This window comes from Streptopelia decaocto, assembly GCF_964273445.1.
Source record: "Streptopelia decaocto genome assembly, chromosome: 2".
Classification (NCBI taxonomy): domain Eukaryota; kingdom Metazoa; phylum Chordata; class Aves; order Columbiformes; family Columbidae; genus Streptopelia; species Streptopelia decaocto.
In genome coordinates this window covers 137,217,271-137,241,843 of record NC_138655.1, presented here as the reverse complement: position 1 = coordinate 137,241,843, position 24,573 = coordinate 137,217,271, and the positions used below count along the sequence as shown (strand labels likewise).

At 39.4% G+C, this 24,573-nt stretch overlaps 1 protein-coding gene across 2 annotated transcripts in view; it reads right to left on the bottom strand.

The window, feature by feature from the left end:
• Positions 1-24,573, bottom strand: part of SLC25A13 (solute carrier family 25 member 13) — a 100,360-nt gene that overhangs the window by 40,884 nt on the left and 34,903 nt on the right. For both annotated transcript variants that reach the window (XM_082044125.1, XM_082044126.1), the window contains 3 exons: positions 8,558-8,697; positions 1,834-1,980; positions 108-246 (listed from right to left, as the gene is read on the bottom strand). In XM_082044125.1, coding sequence (XP_081900251.1) covers positions 108-246; positions 1,834-1,980; positions 8,558-8,697 — 426 coding nt within the window. The remainder of the gene's footprint in view (positions 1-107; positions 247-1,833; positions 1,981-8,557; positions 8,698-24,573) is intronic.

Here is a 24,573-nt window from a genome sequence, read left to right as displayed (position 1 = left end):
TTTCTCCCCCCCCCATTGATTTAAAAGCATACAGATGAGCTCCTTCCCCCCACCCACCCCAACCAAACGCCCAAGGAGACTTCCAGACTGCAAACATTTCTACCAACCCTTAGTGACTTCCACATCTTTTCTATTTCCAGCCAGAGTACTGTAGATCTTTCTAATGAGCTCCATGTTGTTAAGGAGAGAATTAAATCCATTAAAATAGGAAAAGCTGACCTGATGGGAAGTGGTACCTCCAGCAGCCTAGAGTAGAGACAGTAAAAGAAGAAAAGAGAAAGCAGACTGTTACAGGACTATGAAAATCTTGAAACAGAGGTTTTCAAATAATGTTGCTTTACAAGAGCGACAGTAGCACAGGGTTGCTTTAAAAACCAAAACAAAGCAAACCAAAAAAACCTCCAAAATAAAGAAATCTATGAAAGATTCTTATGTTACTGAAACTAATCATGACCAGAATGTAAAACTCTCCCCACCCTACAAACCTAAATAGATACATATGCAGGATTATAACAACATAACCAGTAGTAATTTACAAAGTTCAAGTTTCAGTACTGCTTCAGTTGGAAATGTTTCATAAGTTGGTTTATTTCTAGTAATGAGGAAATCTACTTCTGCATGTAAAGTATATTACTCTACAGAAAATTTCAACAAAGTCAAAACATATTCTGAAAAGGTCAACTGAAACATTTACATTCACAGGCATTTCAAGTCATGGAAAACCAGCAGTAAGCTCTCAGGCTTATATAAGGCACTCAAACAAAATGGGAACAATAAGGTTTGAACAGTTATTCATTCTCAAATGAGAACTGAGCCTAAACCTTTATTTTAAAGTGGTGTTGAGTCTGCACACAGAAAAACTACCATATAAAATCCCTATTTAGAGTGTAAGATCGGTGATCAAGCAAATTTCTGAAAACAACGCACAAGCTTGCCAAAATTTAATTAACCTTGAGGGAGAATCAAAAATCTTATTGTATGTTTTATGAGAAAGTACATGACCCAGGAAAGCTGATAACAAGACTGGGGAAAGAATCAAGGAAGGAAGTATCAGATCTCATTGTCGGTCCCTAAATCTTCTGGCTATACATTTGCTGTATGCTTCTTCCAATATTCTGTCCAGAGTTCGCAGTTCTCATCACTTCACACATCTCCCTGGAATTCTCCCTTGAAAGTCAAAGCAGAACAGACTTCTTTAAACCTGGATACAACAGGACTCTGGATTACTTGGAAAGTGCTACTACAAGTTCCCAAGATTAGAAACTATAGTCAAAACTGAATGTATCTTTATTTTTTTTTTCTTCAGTAACAACGCAGAACTGTAATATTTAATTTGGTTTATGCACTTTAAGCTGGAAAAAGTGTATACTCAAGTGTAACAACTATTACTTAATATATAATGTCCTTGGGTGATGCTTCAGTTCATATACTGTCCCAGGTGCCTGGAAAATACACTCAGGAGCTTAGAAATGACATTACAAAGCAAGTCCTTTGAGGATGTCTTCGTAAGTGGGATTCAATGGCATTTTGACATATTTCACACAGTCTACTACGATGGAATGACTGGAAATAGTCAGGCAAACCCTACATTTGTAGGTCATGACTAAGGTCCATCTACCTGCTTTATTTTTTGCCTCAGGAGACCAAGAACATTGAGGATACATATTCTGCAATAAAGGTTAACCTTCATATGTGTAGATAATAACTGCTGAACTTAAAAATACTCATCCATAAGCCAGTCTACATGCTACATATAGTGGTCAAGGTACATCAAAAACGAATCCCACATCTGTATCCCAAATCTTTTCCAGTTGGGACACCAGAATTACTCACAGCTACTAGACATTCTTCTACAAATGGAGTCAGCATGTGTGGCCGGATAGTGACCATAATGTCCCTGAAGTCCATAGCTGTGACTCTTCCAGCCTGAGCATTGTCCCTCTGCACAAAAGCTTGTTTCGCATGTTCTAACTGTATCTCCTGAAAACGTATGGGGGAAAAAAAAAAAAAAAAAAAAAGAGTTAGATTCAAAATCATCACCTTAATAATTAGATTTTATATAGCTCAACCCTACAAAACATCTCATACTTAACAAAAAAACATTACATGTAATCTAATTTTAATTGGTTATTGTATGTGTAGCATTCAGCCTTTTCTATCAGTGGCATATATGGTATCTACCATCATTCAGCTCAATATCTAGGAAAACCATCATGATTTCTCTGCTGTCTGGACATTAGGTCATGCAATTCCTTTAACAGAAATGGAGGGCATGTATCAACACACCAGCGCAGGTAACCTCCCACTCATGAACGTTAAAATGTTCCATGATGTTTATTATCCAGTTTATTGAGTGCATCACAGCAGGTCAGACTACCTTCTGTAAAAGTGTTTGCTAGTCCTTGAACGAGGACAATGCAATCATCAGAGATTTCCATGTAGACACCCACTAATCTTTAAAGCATTCCCTCAAAAAGCATCCTCATTTAAAACATAGTTATTTGTCTACAAAAGACACCAGCAGTTTAATTTAGAACTCTGTGTATTGTGACTGATTAGAGATCAGATCTCAATATTTCAGCAGTAGTAACAGGCAGAGATCAATCACAAGCATTATCTGATGCAACCAGCTGATAATCTCATTTTGTGATTCAAATGTACCCCTGAGAGAAGAGGGGAGAAAAAAGGCATTTAGTCTCTCAAAAAGGTATGTTTTTCTACTGCGACTTTCACCCTTTCTTCCTAAATTACTGTTAGACTTTCTTATTTTTTTATTTTTCATTTAAAAGGAACAACCCTGCACAGACAGTAACTTGATAATACATACGAACTTCTTGTTCAGTACTACACCTTTGTCAAAACCAGAAATACCTTTTGGTGATATAGTTAAGACTTCCCAATCTATATTTCTTTGCTGAATGGAGAAAAACAAATAATTGCCGTGTCACCCCTTTAAATTTCACGGCTTGTAAAAACGTAACTGGAAATACAGTGCTTAGTCTGAATATATATTCAGAATCAGTTATTCAGAAAATGGAATCAAAGTATGTCAGGAATACTAAGCAAGTTTTGCAGTGGACCATGACACTACCTTATTGTTTCCATTATATCTGCAAATATATGCCTTAAAAGTCTTATTAAGCAAAGACTCAGGCTATTCAAGAATCACCGGCACAATGTGTTCACGGTGAATATGATCGCTGGTAAGCTTACATGGATCTCACAGCAGCATTCAAGGGAATGAAGTGAAGGATGAAAGGCAAATTCAGCCAGTGTAGGATGAGACCTGCCAGAGGTCACCAGCCCCATCCTTCTGCTCATGCACGCTGCCATTCAAATCATGCTTGTCTTTTCATTTCAGCCTCCTGACCTCTCCAGCTTTAGTCCTTATTTCTAATTAAAAGACTGTACCCTGACCTGCAAGGTATGATGAAAACCTCCTAAATATATCAGGCAGAAGGATGAAAGGGGCTGGGGGAAAAGGACTGATCAATATTCCATGACTACGTTTCACTCACGAATTATTCAGAAATTTCCGCTTTTGATGAGAAACGCTCATGGGAGTTATAATTTGAAGTGTTACAATTTCAGTTCTGTCACGTTTCTTTTACATTATAGCCCCCTATGTGGAGGTGTTACAATTCAGCAATAATATTCACTCTGGCTGGATGCTGCCATGTAAGCTCTTGCTTCACTCCAATTGTGACTATAATTTCAGCAGAAATTTGGAAGCAGGCAATTTTGGGAGGTTTATGGTGGGAGGAGCACAAGAACACAAAAAAACTTCACCAGCTTGAGGCAGACAGCTACTCGGGAAGCATAGAGCTCTGAAGAGGAGTTCAGTATAATAACCCTTATATTCCTAAATACTCACCACCTGGTAGGTGGAAACATCTGAACAAATGAAGAAAAATTTTTGTTATTAAGTGGCAGCATCAATAAAGAAAAAATAAATTGAATTTGCAGAAGGATTACATGGGAAACTGTGCACGTTGCTTTCTTCTCCTTCTTTCATTCAGTCTGCTTGAACAACTGAAGCTGCTGGCAGTGTTGTACTGGCAGAATCCAGCATGCAAATGCAGTAAAAAACCTGAACATCACTTGCAGAAGTCCAATCTGTCACCACCTGTGTACACCCATCGGTGAGTTTGACGGCCCGTATACCATCAGTGGGACCTTGGCTGACGATGATATCTCAGCCACAGATGCAAAGCGTGGCTCGAGTTCCAGAGAGACTCATTAAGCGAATGCTTCTTGTCATCACCCAGCTAATTGCAAAAAGGCTGTTAGTATTATGCCACAGTTGAGAGCAAGCAAAAACATCCCATGCACTCCGTCCTAATGTGATTCCTTTCAATGTTCTTGGCACATGTGGAACCCACTAGAGAGAAGAGTTATCCCACTTGGTTACACACATGGTCAAGGACTCCATGCTGCCATTTGCCCATATTTTTGTTGGCTAGGAAAGGGCCACTTAGCTGTAGATAGACAGCAAGACAAAACTCTGAAAAGGATGATGTCAGTCTTCTGGAGCTCCCTGTTCACACCTCCTCCTTAGTTCAGAAATGAAATGGTTTAAGCATACTGCAAATAGATAAAGAAGACTCATCCCACCTTCTCAGAAAGGTAAGGTCTTTTTAGGCTATGGTTATTTTGAGCTGTGCTATGCATTTTCCAGTTGCAGAAAACAGCCCAGAGACCATCAGCCACGGAACATTCCCAAACCACGACCATGGCAGCAACACGGGATACAAGAACGTGCAGAGAATTACATGGTAACACAGTCTCAAAACTAAATTTCACCTAAAAAGTCTGTCACAAAAAAACCCACAACAAACAGATGTCACTTCTCTAATCCATGTACATTGCATAACAATGTAATAAACTCCTTAAGATGTTTAACTCAAAAGAAAGGCTATGGATTCCCTCAGTCCTCAAGCCTGAAAGCTGAGACATCTCACAGCTTGACTACATTTCAAAATGAGGCTCAGCAGCTACTAGCAATTTATGAGGGAAATCTTTACGAGATGTTCATAAAATCGCCTATGCTGTGTATATGTGGCTAATATAAAAAAAATGCCACCCTAAAAATACACTGAAAACCAATAAAGTTGTAGTGTTTAGAGATGCTATCTGACTTGCAATAATGTCTATTGTTTCACCTATTTCAGTCCAATACTGCTTACCTAGACAGATTAAGGTTTAAAGAATTATAATCCTCATTACTTTGCAAGACAAATTACACATCCTAAAGAACCGTCTCTGACTAGACTGTCTGTAAACTTAGATATACTTAGAAAACAAGCTTCTCTCTTGATGCTGGAAGTCCAGAATTCTCCCAGGTAGCATAAGACTTTGTGAAAACTTAATTTGCACATCACGGCAGGCATGCTGGCACCAGAATTTTCATGAAATTATTTCCTATCTGGGGATTTTACCTCAGCTTTCACTTACAGCTCATCAAAAGCTTCTTTACTTTCCACTTTGATAGAAATTTATGTTTGTGTTCCACTCCGACGAATCTACAAGTCATCAGGTACAGCACAATCCCTTCCACTGGAGTAGATCCTGGGGTTCAATTATAAAGAATACTACTTCATCAACTAGTATGCTGGGTACAAATAAATTCCCAGACAACGTGGAAATGGATTTACCAGGCCCACATTTAAGCATATATTAAAATTTACCCTGCAGAATAGATTTTACATTCTGAGAAAGGGGTCAGTGTTGCTCTTCATGAAGCAGACTTGCCACTTAAGTGGTGATAGAACACAACCATATCCAAACAGACATAGATGTGACGGATATGTAGTGGAGACACAGAAGTTAATTTCAAGCTAGCAAAATGAGAAGTAGGGTAAAACAACACACCTTGAGCTCTGGGTTGATGCAAATAGATTATTAACTGTATTAGAGCCAAGTAGTTCGGAGGCTATACTTTTGGGCATCTCTGTTACTTGAAACAAAAAAGTGCTGACAGGATATAAATATTCAGAATCCCATAAAAACTCTTCTTATTTAAAGCCAGAAGAAATCCATCTTGTGCATGGATAAAATATATGGTTATTTCCCATGTACCTTCAGCTTTGCCAGAAGTGATGATTAGCCCAAATGCTGCGACAGATAATGAATATGTAACAACTTTATGTGGCATAACAGGACTCAACATGAATGAATTTGAGTCTAGCTGGATTATTTCAATAAAAGTTGCAAATTGCATTGTACTTACAAAGCAGTACCTGAAGCGCCTTACAGAACCATCTGGCCCATGTTAAGTGCAATGTGAAGAACATTCACACATCAGGAATGCAGAAAAGGTAATCTGGTATCTACTGTGCTCTCCTGCTGTCTAAGGTCCAAAGTCAAGACATCAGACCAAGGAGACTGACTCATGCACAGGCAGAATGTCAGAAGGAAAGGCTGAGTACAAAGCGTTACAGAGCTTAAAGCAAGATCTCTATGCCTGTGAAGATTAACTCTCCAGTTTGTGCTAAGAGTCATTTCAGAGCCCAAAATTCGGTATCTATAATGCCCTGCTGCAATGCAAGAATCAGCAAGGAAACTTAAGTAGTTCTAAGATTTACAGTTCTAGAAAGTGGGTAAAACGATGTACCAAATTACTGTGACTGACTGAACATCCTAACAGACTGTACTGATAGCGGACAGCTTCAGCAGAGTCTTAGGACAACTAATTTATTTCAAAGTCCTTGCTGCCTTCACCAATGCTGAGAGCATCTTTATTAGCAGCCTCAGAACTTCTCCTGAAGGCACCTCACTTCTCTAGAGGACACCCAGAATCATCATCCTTATTCTCCATGTGTATGCTCTTCCTCCTTCTTTCTGTGCTACACAGATCATCACCAAAAGGGCTGTTTAGCTCATGGGGACCACTGACTCTGCACTAGCTACTCTAACTAGCTAAGATTTCCTTTTGCAGTACAGGCGGTTAAAAAATAAAAATGAAGCAGGGGCAAGACACATCAAACCCAAATACAATTCTCTGCAGAATATGATCCCAGCCAAGAAAAGTCTTTTTAGACAAGGAAAGAGGAACACCCTTCCCCAGGATGACAAAGTCTAGTAGTTAGGTTTCATCTCCAAAGTTAGAAAGCTCCTGCTTCTGCTCTTGTTTTTCCTAATTCAAAGAAAAAACACAAAATAAACAAAAGACACAAAGAAAGAACTCAAATCTTCCAAATAGCCAGCCATGAGGTTAGGAGCTCTTTTAGGCTTGTAGCTCTATCTCTCTGTTCCCCTCCCTGCTCTGTGCCTTTTATTTGGCAGAAATGTGTAATTGTTTTCATTCTGGGTTTTTCTTAGGTTTTCCTCCAAACAAACAGATGCCGGAGGCAAACATGACCAGTACTCTGTTAAGACTATGATTTTGATCCACAAAAATCAGGATACATGAACATGGGAACATGCGGCCAAAGACCTTTTTTCCTAATCAAGTAACATATTTGCTTCTTTATCCAAAAGAGGTTCTAGTTCACTATTCTGTCACAAAACCAGTCTATGTCTCAGCTACTTAGGAGTTACAATAGTCAATACAAAACCTAAGGGAATGCGATTTAATCATATGATATCTGACGTCCTCTTCATACAAAGTTAATTAGGCTCTGTTCTACAAAGTCAATTTGAAACATTTGTCTCAATAGCATTATCTTAATTATTCCTCATCAAAATGATACCACCTCCCACTGTGAACTAACATACTTGTGTAAACAAGAAAAAAAGAAACCTTGCCGTCTTGAAGCAGGTTCCCATTTTAAAAATCTCTAGTGTAAATACTAATACAGGCATTAAGTATTCAGAAGGAATACAAATAAGAAATTCACGTGTTTTACCGCTTCAAGTATCACTTCTCCTGCTGAAGACTATTTTTAACAATACTGCTGAAATGTAGATAATCTGTTTATTTTTTTATTACCACAAGGTTTTGTTTTCTATAACAAAGTACCCTAAAGTGTGAATAGCCAAGAATTCCTTGCAAAAGAAAGACTGTATTTTATTCTCTATATACCACATTTCCCTGAAATACTCTTAATTCAAAAAAGGTCAAAAATAAAGAATTGTGTGGAAAGGGCTTTGCAGCAAAATAACACCTTTATTGGATCTCAGCACTGAATGAAATACAAATTTGGTAAACATGATGTTTACAGACAGTACTTCTTCTTAATACCAGTTGGGCAACTGGGTCCAAAATGTTCAATACTGTTATTTGCTATTCTTGAACTCATTTGATTTAAATATATAGGAGATTTTAAGACACTGAGGTCCAGGGTTTTGATTTCATGTCTCTGTCTATGCAATAGTGTATTAAAAAAAGGTAATCTTCCATCTTCTGCACAGAGATGCCAAAAACAAAAGAAAAAACAAGCAAAAAAACACAGCTAGTCTGAATCAGCAATTTTTCCACAAGCATATCCTATTTATCAACACACTATTAAAGTCCAGCACTCTAACTGTAAAAGCCTACACTCTGTTTCTCTTGCAAACACTTGGATACTTGCATTCTTCTTATTAATCTTGACAAACTGTATTGCATTAGACCCACCAGTAAAAACTGGGTGAACTCCGCATATGTTAGGTGTCTCTTTCTATCCTTTCCAAAATGCAGCTGTACGAACTCCGAATTCCAGTTAAAAGGAATGTGCTGATGAATTGTGGTCTGGCCAAAAACTTGCTTAGCATCCTCTGGGAAGAAAGAAAGATGTTCATTTAATAATAAAATAACAATAGATACAAGTACATATTAACACAAGTAAAACCAAATATGATATTTTCTAACAGGAAATCAATACTGTTCATACAATTGAGTAACATACTATAAAGCAAATCTGTTTTTTTTTTTTGTTTACCAAAATCAAAATAAATGAAAAGTTTTGAACACCCTCACAAATACAATCTCTGAATAATCTCTTTATTTCTGAAGTTTTATACTCACATTTGATTAGAAGAGACTCAACTAGATATTTCAAGTTTCAAAGTCAAGCAAGAAAAGATTAAAATTAAAAGACAATTTATAAAAAGATAGCTAAACAATTTTCAGCATAATCTTTTCAAGCTGCTAACAATGAAAGTTTCATGTCACTATAATTCAGGCTTTTGTATTATTCCCGGAGTTCTCCACATTCAAACAAATCAACTACAAAAAATACCAGTATTTCAAGATCCGCTCTTCTGTAGTCACCTTCCAGGAGCAGTGTTGGGCAGGGCAGGACAAGGGGGCCATGGTAGGCAGGGACACAGACTTACCGCCATCTCTGGCACTAAGCAGACTTTAAGCCTAGACCTCTGCTACAAGGAGGAGCGCAGTGTGACAAGTTTGTTTGATCACTCCTAAAGGCAAGCTTCATAGTTTAGTTCAGTTTAGTGGTCGTAACTGGGCAATGGTGTATTACAGGTCTGGCAGACTTTTTGGTAATACGTGGCATTTTTGGTGAAGAAACAACTATTTGAAACACACCAAGTTGTACAATCAGTAATAAGGATGACACATTGCTGGAACAGGACTGCACATATTTTAACTAATGGGAACAGCAACAAGATCTGAGAAAGTACTTGTCTCACACGACAGCACCCACTTCAGTGTGACAGTCTGTCTCAGCCAAAAATACAGGGCAAAGACACCTTCTGAAGACAAGCTCAAGGCCAGAGGTTCCCAGCTGCTATATACCTTCCCAATTGCTGTATGACTTGTCCAGCAACGCCAGCCAAGAGCCAGTTCTTGTCTCCTGCTGGTTCCTGCAGGCACCCAGAGCTGGTTCCCAGGAGACATTCCCCACCCCCAGGCAGGGCCAGGAGCTGGTCTCCTGCTCCCTTCACCTTTGTGAAAGAAAGACCAGGAGCCCAAACCCAGAGCTCCTGTCTGTCTACCAGTAGCAGAGCTGGAAGCCAGTTCCCAAGCGTGGCTGGTGCCTGGGGGCAGGGAAATCAGCCCAGCTTTGTGCCTGCCTGTGTGCAGAACAAGATGGGAGCCACCTGGCTGGAGCCAGCCTCTGCCTGCGGGGCAGGCCCAGGAGCCGCCTTCCAGCTCGCCCCAGCGCCACAAGAAACGGTGGGAGCCGACTCCTTGGAGCCGTGAAGTCCCGTCTCCTGAGCAGGTTGGGTTCTGGCTTCTGGTTCAGGCCATGCCAGCAAGGCACGGCAGCTCTGCTGGCCTGGGAATACCCTGCCAGGGTGAAATTCCCAAGGCAAGGAAGCAGGAAAAGAGAGAGCAGGGTGGGATGGCTGAGAGCCAGGAAGATGTCAGGAAGTGCCAGAGTGAATGAAGGATAAAGAAATAGGAAAAAATGGTCCCAAGGGGGTGAAAGGGACAGGTGTTCTGCCACACAGACCCAAAAGCTGGCGTTACCCACAAGAACGGCTTGTTCTAAAGCACGGGGGCTGTTCACATTCTGAGATTCATGGAGATACCACAGATAATACAGTGAACCTCCTCCCACCCCTCAACACAGTCAGTAGCTTCATCTTTAAAAACACAGCACCCACTGATCCCAGGGAATCAGTGGTGAAAGAAAAAGTTGGATTTAACTTACAAACAGAAAGACTGACCCCAGTTAACCTCAAATTCTTAAAATTCAAAACTTCAAGCCCTAACATCCCATGAGAATTTTCTTCAAGCAATGTCAGACAGTGGCCCCATGACAGCATTGTTCATTCATGCCTTCAAGCTCCATCACAGCCAGCTTAGATGTTGTTCGCCAGCATTATCCAGGAGCAAAATTCTACTCTCAGGGCAACAGGAAGGAAAGTCAGTCAGTTCAGGGTGAGGTCCTGTCCCTCTGTTCAATGTCTTTTACTTAGGATGCTTCCTACTGACACAGCTTGAGGCACCTTGCCACATGCCATTGAAGATCACCTCTCTAAAGTTCCTGCTTTCTGCCAGACTTCCTTCCCCACCCTCTGAGAAGGGAAACAGGATGAAGAAGACAGACTAGATTGCCCACAAACAAGAGGAAAAGAAGGTTTTTTCTCCCTGGTAGTGACCACTCTGCTTTTCTGGAGGGATTAAGATATCCCCAGAACAGCTCTGGTACCTGTCTCTTGCACAGAAATCAGATGCTCATCCTCTTCCTCCTTCTCTCCCATCCCACCTCCTGGACTTTCCCAGGGCAAGACCCTGATATTATTTGGATGAAATTAGGAACAAGTCACTGTTTACCAAAAGCTATTTTTGGTTGGACTCCAGATTTGCCTTTCTCAGAGAAAAAATGTGCTTTCTCACTGGATGCAAGATAAGAGATGGGAAAATCTTAGCTAGTATAAAAGCAGTCTCAAATTCCTTTTGATGGGGCCAGGGTCCTCATGATCTTTACTTCAACTTGTTAACATGAAAGTTACAAAGTGTCCTCTGATTATGCCACAGCAATTTTATTTTAATTAGTTATCACACATTAGCTATCTTGACAGAACAATGCATCAGCTATCTTGAGGGAACAATGCATCTTGCTCCCCCAACTCTGTGCCTTGTAAACCCTCTTTAGTTGTTGCCCAAAAGAAAAATTCCAGCTCAAGAAAATTAAACATCAGCAAGCAAAAAGAATGGTAATTTCAGACTAAATACAATGCTTAATTATTGGCATTACAAATGCAAAAGGAACTCACAGCAATGGAACTTAAAACAAGTCAGCTAAGAATATAATAAAGTATATATCCAGGGCATTTGCATTGCCTTTTCTATTTTAGAGATTAAAGGCTACACACGTGCCTCAGGAGTTCACAGAAGTACGGAACAGCCCAAGCAGGAGATGTACACTTAATTTTTGCTATGACTTGGAAAATACGGACTATCACATTAGTGTAGGTATTTATTACAATAGCAAGAGAATTCCCTACACTACTTGATCTTTCCAAAATCATACTGTATATTGATGTCAATATGTCTTAGCAACTAATAGCAGATGCTTTTCTGAGCGAGTACAGGCTGGATTACAGCATGTGGGTAGCTGGATGGGAGATTGCCCGCTGTGCTTCTGCCAACTCCTCCATGGCACCAGACATGGTATCCCATCTGCCACTGCCTTCTCACACATACCCTGTACTTGCCTTTCACAACTTTTTGCGGTTCACAAACTCCTATATACACTCAGTGGACAGAGTTTTTCCTCTTTTCTTGCTAGTTTCATCACCCATACTGCTACAACAATGTCACTGACTTAAGTCTTGGCTGTAGTCAGATTGCCCAAGTCAGACATTAAAGACCGTTCGTGCTCCATGAACAATTCTGAGTGTTTTAGCCTGTGATTTAACCATCAACATGTATCCAATTACATACTAGAACTCACTCCAAGTTATTGTTCAGTCCTAACAGTATTATCTCCTAATCATCTAAGTCCAGTATTAAACCAAAAAAAATGGACAATTTAAAAACATGGTTTCACCTTAAACCTGCAGGCGAAGTTCCGTGGCTATCCACAAGTTGCTGAACTAAACACAGTGAAGAGCAGCAATGTCCTTCAGTAGCCTGGAGATATTTTGTTTGTTTTGATCTTTTTATTTAAAGGAACCTGTTTCACAGAGTCACAGAATAATTTGTGATGGAAATGACAATTGGGTGTCATCTGGTACAACCACCTGTCAAAGCAGGTCCAACCAGCTCAGGTTGCTCAGGTCCATGTCCAGTTGGAGTTTGAGTATCTCTAATGATGCAGATTTCACAACCTCTCTGGGCAACTGTGATTTGATCCTAAACCAATATTTAATCAAAATACCTGATAAACTGAAGCTTTTGAATCCCTATTAAAACACTTTATTTGTTTTAGTTTTAAAGCGTCAAAATGTCAATGTTCCACCCTCTGGAGCTGTAAGAGCACAAGATCTAAAACCAGCAAAAGACAGAACCATTTCTGTGTTTGTTTTGTTTGAACCAGAGCAGTTGGAAAGCAAAATGAACAACAGGTTAAAGGAGAAGATTTTAAACATTCATTTTTAGAAATCCATGCTGTCATCTGTGTCAATCTTTAAAAAAATTAAACTTTGAAATTCGATTTTGAAACAAATTGCAAAGTTCTATTATAAATGTTTTTCCTCATGCTGCCTCTAATGAAAGAATACAATAGATACCTCACCATTTGTTTCTGATCACTGTACAAAAAAGATATTCTATTTTCCCTCCAGGTGAACTGCCTGTTGGTGTATAATGGGTTTTTTTCTGTCCTTGGAGTCCTGGGGACCTTCTTCTTCAGTATATGTCTATATTTAAATGCTTACTGTACAAGCAAGTATGCTGCATTCACATTTCCATACTGTGATTAAAAATTATGACTAGAAATAAAGAGGGGTTTGGAATAATCACATACCCTCATGACACAATAAAGACCACTGGATTCCCCAAGTGAAAATTGTCTATCTGGATATTTTAATTTTAAAAGGAGCAAACTGAAAGTCATTATCCAACGATATTTTACATTTAAGAAAATAACTCAGAAATCCTCTACTCATTAATCAAGTTTATTGGGAAAACTAGTTGCCTATGACATCTTGCCACTTGACAGAACAAGCTACCAAAATCTTTACAAGCTACAGCATATCAATAGCTGACGTATTAAATCTGAAATTCTTTCAAACTATTTACTTGCACAACTACCTAAATGTTTCGTGCAGCATCATCATTCAGTCCAATGAAGCAATGACAATCTCAATGCACAGCTAGAAAAAATTTCACAATGGGTATAGAAAATCTAGATGGTATAGAAAATCTGTACCAAAACCTTGGGCTGTGATAAAAAATGAGATTTACCCTGCTGACAATGGCAATAGCAACTTCTGTAAAGAACACAGGCTAGCTTCTGCAAAGACGCAAACAAAAGACAAATTTGAAAAGATATGAACTATCATAAGTTAACAAGAGTTCCACATGCACCAGCAACCTTTTTAAACCCTTCTGGCAGTAACTGCTGCTATCTTCATCATACTTAAGGCCCTGAAGAGGAACATAATGAGCATTATAGCTACAACTTGGATTAAATGAAGCAAAATTAATGCTAAGAGTGTGGAATAGCTATTTTAGTATAAAGAGATAAGGTCTTTTAAACCTGAATATGCAAATCCCTGTCATTTGGCTCAGACAAAAGGTGATACCTTTATAAAATCATGTTTTGTTAATGGTTAAGCACTTCTGTTCATGCTTTTGGAAACAGTTTCCTTCAAATGGCTGTAATAAAAAAGTGCATTTTTTCAAAGCCATTTTAAATAAATCCTACACAGAAGAAAAGGCAAAGGAGGAATTCCGATTGGTCAAATTAAACTATCGGTAAGAGTAGCTGTTTCACTACTGTGACTAGGAAACCCCAGCACCTTGCGAAGGTGCAAGCAAGACCTGACCTAGTGCTCATCCGAGATGAGAGTAGGATGATTTCCACAAGCTTTGTGATGGGCCCTCACTGACAATTTGAAACAACTCTACATTTTTCCATAATCTTCATGACTCTGAGTGCATCACCAGGTTCTGCAACCTCTTCCCTCACCCCACCCATGAGCATGTGGATTGGGGTCCATGCAAAGAGCTACAGGAGAAAGAGCTGGGAGAAGCCTCATCTCAGGTCCTTGCTCATCCTTGTCTAGAGTCACCCTACAGGGTTTTGTGACTCTGACCCCTTGGCTTGGCTTCCCAGCCTGACTTTGGATCTGTCTCATCCCTGTGGACTTGCCTGGCATTCAATGGACTCTCAGCTGACTCTGGTCACTGTCACCAGATCTGCTCTGCTGTCCTTGCTTGGGCAGTGTGGCACTGCAGCCCTTGTTGGGTGGACTCTGCCCAAGCCCCTGGCCCCCAGCACCCTCACTCAGCTGCAGGCTCACCTGCCTGGCAAAGCCACTGGCCCGTGCTGCTCCTGGCCACAGGAAAAGCACAAAGAACCTGTGCAGAAGGCACATGTGTACAAATATGTGCATATATACATGACAAAAATACCCAAGAAATAAAATCTTGTTTTACTGGAATTGTTCAGGTTTATCCAAGGTTTGAGTTGGCGCTTTTCTGTCTGAGTTTTTGTTTTGTTTTGTTTTTTATTTACTGTTGTGAACTTCAGATACACAGCTGGCTACAGTTTATTTCCATTCTTTTATGGTCTGGCATTAGGACTGTTCTATAATGGTGATTTTTGTCCACATCACATCTCCTCAAGGTAGTACAACAGCATGGCTTGGTTGTCCACTTATTCCCATTCACCCAGAAGAGGTACAACACTCTGGGAGTACAAGCACTACAACTGCCTTCTTGATCTCCTTGCTGCTTCGTCAAGAAAATGTGTTGAAATACTTGCCATGCTGTAAATTAAATAACGCATTGGAATAGCTTGATTACCAAGGACTGCAAAGGAAAGGTACTCATCCCTTCAACTCCCCTCAGCAAAGCAAGAAGAGCAGGAAGGGCTGTCACAACCACCTTCTTGCACAGGTTAGAAGCCCTGAAACACTACATTTAGGCTGCATTTTCACTACTGCTTAAATCCTTGCAAAACATGGACCACGACCTATTCTGCATTGTGAATAAAAAAATAGGTTCTTTCCTTCTTAAAATATTACCAGGAAGGTGTCTGGGAGAACACAAAACTGAAGATGGCACAGTAGAAACGGCACATGTCATTTGAAGATAATGGGATTGTATTACATGACTCAAGAAGGGGGGGGTGACTTGAAAAAAGACAGCAGCTCAGGTCAGTGCAATTTATCTGCACTCTATTATGTGGTAGCACTACTGTTTTAAAACAGATTAATGCAAAAGACTGCAAAACCGTTCATTTGTGCACCCAACCCATCTAGATTTTCATCTGCGGTTGAACATATACACTTGCATATAAATACCTAAAAAAAACCCTGAATTCACTTCTTTTGATATTTTTGCGTGCATGCACATATGTAAGTGGTAGCTTATTTTTTTAATACAAGTTACTCCAAATTCAGAGAAAATCCCCAAAGACAAAAGTAAATTCAAATAATAAAAATGGTAATTTTAACCAATTTAGCTATGTTGAGTTAGCCCAGCTGTGGACTAGTGCTAACTGTAATGGACAATCAGGGGTTTCTGCTGCTTGTGTGCAACCAAAGCTGTTGTATGAAATTCAATGCCCCCATTTCCACGTGGGTAACGGAAATCATCATCTGGACTAATTTCTCTTATCCCTATCACGGAGATGTTAAAAATACAGGACTTCCAGGATCCAGGCTGACTCAACACCTTTCTTTACGCTGGCAGGGACTGACTTCGCTGTAGTTGTCCAGGAATACAGATTTGCTTCCGAATTCACATAATAGTTCCCTGCAGCAGTTTAATATACTAACCAAAGTGATAAAAGCAAACTCTTGGCTCGAAGAAATGATCCTAAACTTTACACTTTACTCTCCAATACAGACTTGGGAGCTCTATTTCTTTAACAGCTATTTTGCTCAGATAGATGTTATAAAAAAAAAAAAAATCACTTTCTTGCAAAGCATTAACATACATTTTCCCCCACTTAAATACTTCAATTTCAAATGCACCACAAAATGTACTCCCACAACAGTACTGTATTAGTATAAAACTATTTTAGTTCAATTAAAATGTCTAACTATCTACCCAAAAACCTACCTAAACTGTAATTTTCACTTTGAGCACTTCCAATATGTTCTCAGTTTTGTTTTCTTTTATCAGCTTATCAAATCAGGTCCTGCATTCCAAATGTTGGAAAAAATAGTCATTAACTGCTAGGTAACAGCAGATTTTCCAATTTAGAAAACTAAATTATACACACTCCAAGAGTATGTGTATTTTTCTATCTGAAATTTCATATTAAAATTTGTAATAACAAAACACCTTCCTAGCTATTAGGTTCTGCTGAAGGTTTTACCTTCTAATCTGTAGTGCCAGGACAACCTGAAAATGGGATGGAGAAAAAAATAAAATAAAAATCAAGCTTAAAGTGGTATACTGCTGCTGCCACAGTTTAAATATATTCTGGTGTGGAAGCTTCTGGTTTGTCCTCAAATGCCACCTAGTAATCATGTTGGGCTTTTTTTTTCCAACAGGATATGCAGCTGTATGGAAGATGGCTAACCCTCAGCTTACTGTTAACCAAAGGGTGACCTCATCTAGTTGAAATTTACCCTCAAATTGGCTTTCTCCCACCTTTTCCACACCTATTTTTTTCTTTTTAAGTAGCATGAAGTAGCAGCAGAAAGCACAATATTTTAGCCACATGAGCATGTAGTATTCTTGAATTATCCCATCAACTAGAAGAGCTCTCTGTTACCTCTGTCTTTTAGAATTGAAGCCATGATAGTCAATTGTGTTAATCTACAATTAGCCTTTCATAAAATGTGGATTTTTGATCCACTGAACTGGAACAGCTTCTGAACAGTTCTTCTGATCTCTGACAAGATACCATACAACACACGCATGCCAATCTGATATTGGTATGCATCTACATTCAGTTGTTTGGAAAACACTGCTCATAAAAATAATTTTTAAAGTTCCAAAAATCAGGGTGGTTCTTTTTGTAGTACAAATCTATCCATTGAAGAAGTACAATAAGCTCCAGGTAAATAAAAAAGGGATGCCTTCGCAATGGTTTTTCACTTCCAGGTAACGTACCAACATCTGGAGCACATCATTGGAAAGCAAAACCTTATGATATTTGTTGGGCTGCCCTCATAAAATGAATTGGTTGACTGGCACAACTCGAGGCAGAAAAGAGCCTGTGCTGCACCAGCATCAAGGGAGGACAGCACCCTTGGAGGCAGCCACAGCAGGACGGAGAAGCGGGAGACTGGAGTCTCTCTCCAACAGCAGCTGCTTCTCTTCAGGTGGGAACCACCTCCCCTTTGAAAATGGAAGAAGCAACAAAGGCCATATGGCACCTGTTGTACCCAGAGGTGAGATTCAGATGAGTGCTGCCAACCAAATGTCTTTCAGGTGCACTAAGTAGACTTTTGAGAGCAAACCACAAAGGCCAGTACGAATCATAACAAAAAGTTCAGCATGCATTCTCTTTCAGGAGAGAGCTCTAGCTACTGAACAAAATTCCTTTGGTTATAATTTCACTGCCCTATCCAAACTTTTCAACAAGGACACTGAAGTCTCCCAGATTATGTTTTCGTTAATAAAAACATTATTGCAAGAACATGTTTATGCTCTCATGATTTTTCCCACTCAAAAGTTTGATAATAAGTTTCACCCCTCTGCTGAAAATGTTCTCTCTTTTAAATCTTTTTACCTCCCTCCTGTTCTAGTTGTTTGTGCTCTTGTCACTTCTAAAAATGATTACTTCGCTTCCTCATGACATATCCATACACTGTGCAGTTCAGGTTGGCCCTGATTTTTAACCAAGATGCCTGAGCACATCTGGTACCTCTGCTAAACATTGCAAATACCCCCAAAAGCAGGGTCTTTCCAGAAGTACCATCACTTTCAGCAGCTAAGACTCTGGATCTAAGCTTGTCTGCTTTTGTCCTCCTTAGATGTCAGGGGAAACAACATGAAATTATACACAGAATATTACATAACAGGCTTACAGAAAAGGTTTTGAAATTTTTTCCAAGATGCAGTCCCTTCAAAATATTTCTACTTCTTGTGTAGATATTCGTAATTTCAGTTTACTGGCAACAGCCTTGCATTTCTTTATTACCCTTCCTGGTCTCCTTAGAAGTAAGCAACGAACTGCCAGAGTCCAAAGACCACAGATTTAGAAAGTACTAGGCCCCATAAAAAACAAATTTACCCCTTTTGCCCTGAATAATAATAATAATAATAATAATAATAATAATAATAATAATAATAATATCATCATCATCATCATCATCACCAAAAGGTCACTTCTACCAAGGTAAACAGCATAACCTAGCTAACTAAAATAAAATACCGTGTTTATTTTTCCATATAAGATAGTCAAGGCTTGGTGACATGACATGCATGGAGAGGCTGATGGTATGGGGTCTTCTCAGCCTGGAGAAGGGCAGGCTGAAGGAGGACTTCACTGCTGCCTGCAACTACTCAATGGGAGGGTGATGGGAAGATGGAGATGCAGAGTGGAAGGACAGGAGGAAACAGATATAAGCTGGAACATGTGCAACTCCAGCATCAGAAAATTATTGTTCACTATAACAGTGCTTGAACATTGGTAGATGCTTGCTTACAAGGGATACAGAGTTTCCATCCTCAGAGATATTTAAAACCTTGAATGGATGCTGCCCCCAAAGCAACCTGGTCTTGATGGCCCAGGTCTTGAACCAAATGGCTGCCATAGTCCCTTCCAACCTGAACTGTTTGATGATTCTATGATCATTCCTTAGGTTTTGGTAATGAACAAGAGATATGCTCAGACTACAGCCTGATGTTTGTCAGTAGGTCCCTCTGATTTAAAAAAAAAAAAACAAAAAAACAACAAACCAAACCAACCAAACAAACAACAACAAAAAAAGACAAACCAAAACAACAAATTTCAGTTCTGGATGACTTCGAAAACTCAGTTGTATTTTCTAAATGAAATGAAATGCAACTGTGTAAAAGGATGGAGCTTCTCGTAATATTTAAAATGACAGATTTACTTTGTGACTCAACAGGCTTTGTTTTACTTAAGATGCCTTCATGAAAGTCTGCCTGGCTACATAGTATCTTAGTTAAAAGAAAAAACAAAACAAGAAAAACTTGCCAAGTTGACATATGTCTGGAAATGAAAATCTCTGAAAATAGTATCAAGATTACTTCAAAAATGGTTTTGAAGAAAATAAACATACTAACAAGTCTGCCTTACATCCTCTTTTAATTAAAACTGACCATTACTTGTGCAAAATCCAGTACAAACAACAAAAAATATCAAGAGACCAAACAAATTTTGCATTTGTAATGTTGCTGCTGGATTATCATATCTAGGCAACTGTCATTTATAAGCCAACAAATGTTTCACTGTGTAGGTGTAAGCTAACACCTCACTAGCTTCAAATGGTTTCTAACCAATTTAAACCAACAACGGAAATTTCACCAAGAAATACTGAATATTGCAATTTATCAGGTGATAAGCTTACAGCCTCAGCAATTTATTCTGGTAGTTCAGATTTAGCTTTTCCTTGCTGGGGTAGTTAGTAGGCCGAGAGAGGTTCTCCTTCCCCTCTACTCTGCCCTGGTGAGACCACACCTGGAATATTGTGTCCAGTTCTGGGCCCCTCAGTTCAAGAAGGACAGGGAACTGCTGGATAGAGTCCAGCGCAGGGCAACAAAGATGATTAAGGGAGTGGAGCATCCCCCTTATGAGGAAAGGCTGAGGGACATGGGTCTCTTTAGCTTGGAGGAGACTGAGGGGTGACCTCATTAATGTTTATAAATATGTAAAGGGTGAGTGTCACGAGGATGGAGCCAGGCTCTTCTCGGTGACAACCAATAACAGGACAAGGGGAAATGGGTACAAACTGGAACACAGGAGGTTCCACTTACATTTGAGAAGAAACTTCTTCTCAGTAAGGGTGACAGAGCACTGGAACAGGCTGCCCAGGGACGTTGTGGAGTCTCCTTCTCTGGAGACATTCAAAACCCACCTGGACGCCTTCCTGTGTAACCCCATCTAGGTGTTCCTGCTCCGGCAGGGGGATTGGACTGGATGATCTTTCGAGGTCCCTTACAATCCCTAACATTCTGTGATTCTGTGAGTGAACCATGTTAGGCATTGCTACGCTAGGTGTTGTGCAAGAAAAAAAAAACAAACAGAATTGCAGATTGTAAGAAGAGCCAAGTTATATCAAACAATTATAGGGCAAAGCATAAAATAAATAAGCCTCTGTAACAAAAGCAAGAGTTAGCTCACCCAGTCTGAACCTAATCCTTTGGTCAGGAGAGCCATTGTGAGACTCCTGTGATAATTCTTTGCATATTGAAAAAGTATCAGAGCGTTATAAGGAAAACTCTGAAGCTCATCACAATAGCTGTATAGCTACCTAAACCTCTGTTAAGAGCTACGTGCTTTTAGAAAGTTTACAAACAGGTATTCATGCAACCCAAGTATCAGATAAGCAAACAGGAGTGCTTAGCAAGATGTATCCTTAATTAACGTGTTTATCTAAGAACGGTACTGATATAATTAATAACAGAAGCAGAGCCCCACAATAGCTGCTGTCTACATGTAAATAAAGTTTTGCTTTGAGACAAAAGCAGAATACGGTGCTAGATTCTGCACCTGTTATACTAAACAAGCAACAATTTTGCATTGGATTTCCCATTCCCTTCACATTTTTGCTGGGTTTGGGGGGTTTTGGCTTGCTGCTTTTTTTTTTTTTTTTTTTTTAATTAAAAGACTGCCTTGTTTTACAGCATACTCATATTTCTAAGAGCAGCACAGCATCCATTTTGAAACCACTTCAGGTTGAATTACAGGACCTTAAAAAAAACAAAACCAAAACAAACAAATGAAAAAAACAAATAAACCACACTGTATCACAGCTACATTTCATTAAGTACGGGAGCAAGAATTTCTGTCTGGTGGGAAATTCTACTTTAAAACAAATCAGAACGAAAATCTTCAAAGCCAGGTTCAGCGCTGGTTGGCAGCGCAGACTGAGGCAATCACATCTCTTTTTGTCCCTCTCCTTTCTCTGTGAGCAAAACCAAAACGGACACCACTTACTTTACCTTTCACTAGGGCTGTGAGAACTGACACTAGAAAAGGCAAGTTCCAGTCCCTGCATATCACTACTGCATTATTCACAGCTCAGAACTGTTAAGATTTCATCATTTCTTATCCTTTATCCATCCAAAATTAGAGATGGAGGTTAAGACGACCTAGTTTTTAAACACTGACATTTTTACCCAACCATCTCGCCTTTTTTTAAGCAACGCCATCTAGTAAAGAATTTCAAAGGGCTCTGCTTCTTTAATGAGGCATTAAAATACAGTCATACGAAAAAAAGCAACTCTACTAAGTCTCTTAAACCCCTGGACTTACATTATCAGCTTTTATGTGCCTGTCAACACTCAACAGTAAGAAGCAATGGTTTGCTCTTTGCCTCGAATTTAAAAGCCAGCTAAACTTCCTCCCACTTTCCTGCTGAGAGCTTTAACTCCTTGCGAACTGTCAAAGCTTTTACACTTCAGCAGCAGATAAATCTACTACACGATGCAACAGCCAGGTGTAATCTCAGTCAGCCACTGGCCACTAATTTACTAGTGGCCATTTCATTCCCCTTGAAAAGCAATAAACTAGAAATACTTCCCACACCCACCCCCCCCCATACACACACTGCTTGTGGATCAGCCCTTTTAAATAGATGCCAGCTCTGTCAAAGAACCAGGTACAGTTAACTTGTAACCTGAAAGAAATTAAACATTTTAAATTGTCAACATATTGCTAAAATACAAAGGCATTTCCAACCCAGAAGTAAGAGTGCAACATTTTTCAAGAAAAGTGCAAAGTATTAAATACTGGAACTTCTTTACCCAGAACATTTCTCTAAATATCCACAGCCTGGATGCGGCATTCAGTGTAAAAGCTCATTGATGCAAAGCCCATTATTAATTTGTTTACAAAGATGCCAAGCTCAGTGTACCTGTGAAAGAATAAAATTTGGATGATTTACTTAGTAGAAAATGTGAGGCTCACAGCTGGGAAGCCCTATATTCCATTCAGTATAAGCTAAAATATTTAGACCATTATCTCAGTATATGGAAAAACAATGACTGCACAGATAAGCCATGCTGTTTCTTTACAACAATGAGATACAGACTTATAATGGGATCCTTGAGATACTACACTTAACAGCAGTATAGTGAAAAACGATCCTTTCCCTTTTCTTCTGTTCCTTTCACACTGTAATTCCACAGTATACAAAACCCCTATTTAAGTCTCCTAACCTTGATAAGGACTTGATCCCACTTTCATTCAAGTCAATGGAAAAAGATCTCATAATTAACCTCAAAGACGCATGACTGGGGCACTAAGTGGCAAAGTTACAGGACAGTATTGTAATAATTCATTTGTGAAAGTATTAGGGTATTTTTTTTCATAATAGGGGGGAAAAAAGCTTTTTTTCTTATGATAGAAAATAGAAACTAGCTTTGTCTAAAGGTCAACTGTTTCTGCTGAGAAAGCACAACACTGAGACGGCTCTCACATCCTCCCCACTCCAGGCGTTTGCTGGGGTGGTAGCCACAATGTACTATAGAGAAGTTACAAATGCATTTATGCTTTCAAAGCAGGAGAGGAAGGAATTAAAACAGCTATCTGAGGTTCTGCCAATGTTGGCATATCTCCTCTTTCAAATACCTTAAACACAGCTTGGCACAGGAGTTTCTCTCATCACTAGAAGGACTTCAATGGACCTGAAATGCCAAACTAATCCCTTGACTCACTGTGCTAAACCCCAAGGGAAGCATTTGCCAACAGGAAAAGAAAGAACAAGAATGCCAAGAGTTAAAAAGTTAAGTTGGACTGATTCAGCACTCAGATCAAACAATTACAGTTCTTCCGAGATTATTAACGAGCGCTCCAAGCAACCAGGGGCTCTGACGCAGACAAGAACCTGCACATCAGAGGCATTCCAGGAACCCTGGTTTGTTGGTGCTGGAAGAAAACCTCTGCAAAATACATGTGCCCTCCTGATTTAAAAGCATGCTGTCTCTCGTTGCCTCTCTTTCTATACACATGCACGAGACCGTTAGGCACACAATACTTCCTTCATCAAGGTTATGATCAGCAGAACTTTTTCCTGAAATTCTTTCAAATCTTTTAGCATCCCTAGTAATTTTTTAAAAGCTGTTCTAACAAGTAATATTACACAGAAAAAAGCACATCTTTCACAACCTCAACAGAAAACCAAAATAATGAAAAACCAAAACAGACACAAGAAGAAGCAGGAAGTCTTCTCACCAGCCGCAACTTCAAATACAGATTTTTGGAGATGGTAGAAGGAATACAATGATGCTTCAAGCAATGGTAACAGGATCTTGTCAGTTCAAATGGAAAGGGAAGGGCTTTTTCAACTGAGCATAAAACAACTATAGGGAATACTAGCAAAAGGCAAAAGATACGTGAACCATACATTTCAGAAAGACAGAGAGTCAACTTTCCTTTTACTTAAATCTGTTTAACAACCAAACAATAAAACTTGAGATGTACGGATAACGGTGTCCAAATGTAGCAGAACAGAAATAGCAATTTTATCCAGTGTAGGTAGTTAGGGCAAAAAAAATCCCCCATACTTTTTGAAGTGCAAGCTCAGTGTCTGAAGATATTCAAAACTGCTAATTTCTGAATCCTTCTCCCAGACATAATGGCCCTTATCATTAGGCAGGTGGCAGACAGTCCTGCAGATATCAAAAGCTCTCTCTATGGTATCTAGAAACAAACAGTCCCCATAATCAAGTAAATCTGATGTTGCCAGTGCAAATACCACACCTCAACTGTAAAGCTCTTTTTTTTTTTTTTTGGAGAGGGTGGGGAGGGAATGTTTTACTGTAAAATCTCACAGAAGAAAGTTTTAAGCCTCATAAGGAAGCCAGCTTGAAATATAGCCAATTTAAACAAAAAATAATTCAGGGTAATTCAGACTCAATATTCACTCAAGTCTCTGGCAGCTTACTTGTGGTTTTACAATCATTTTCTACGGCCA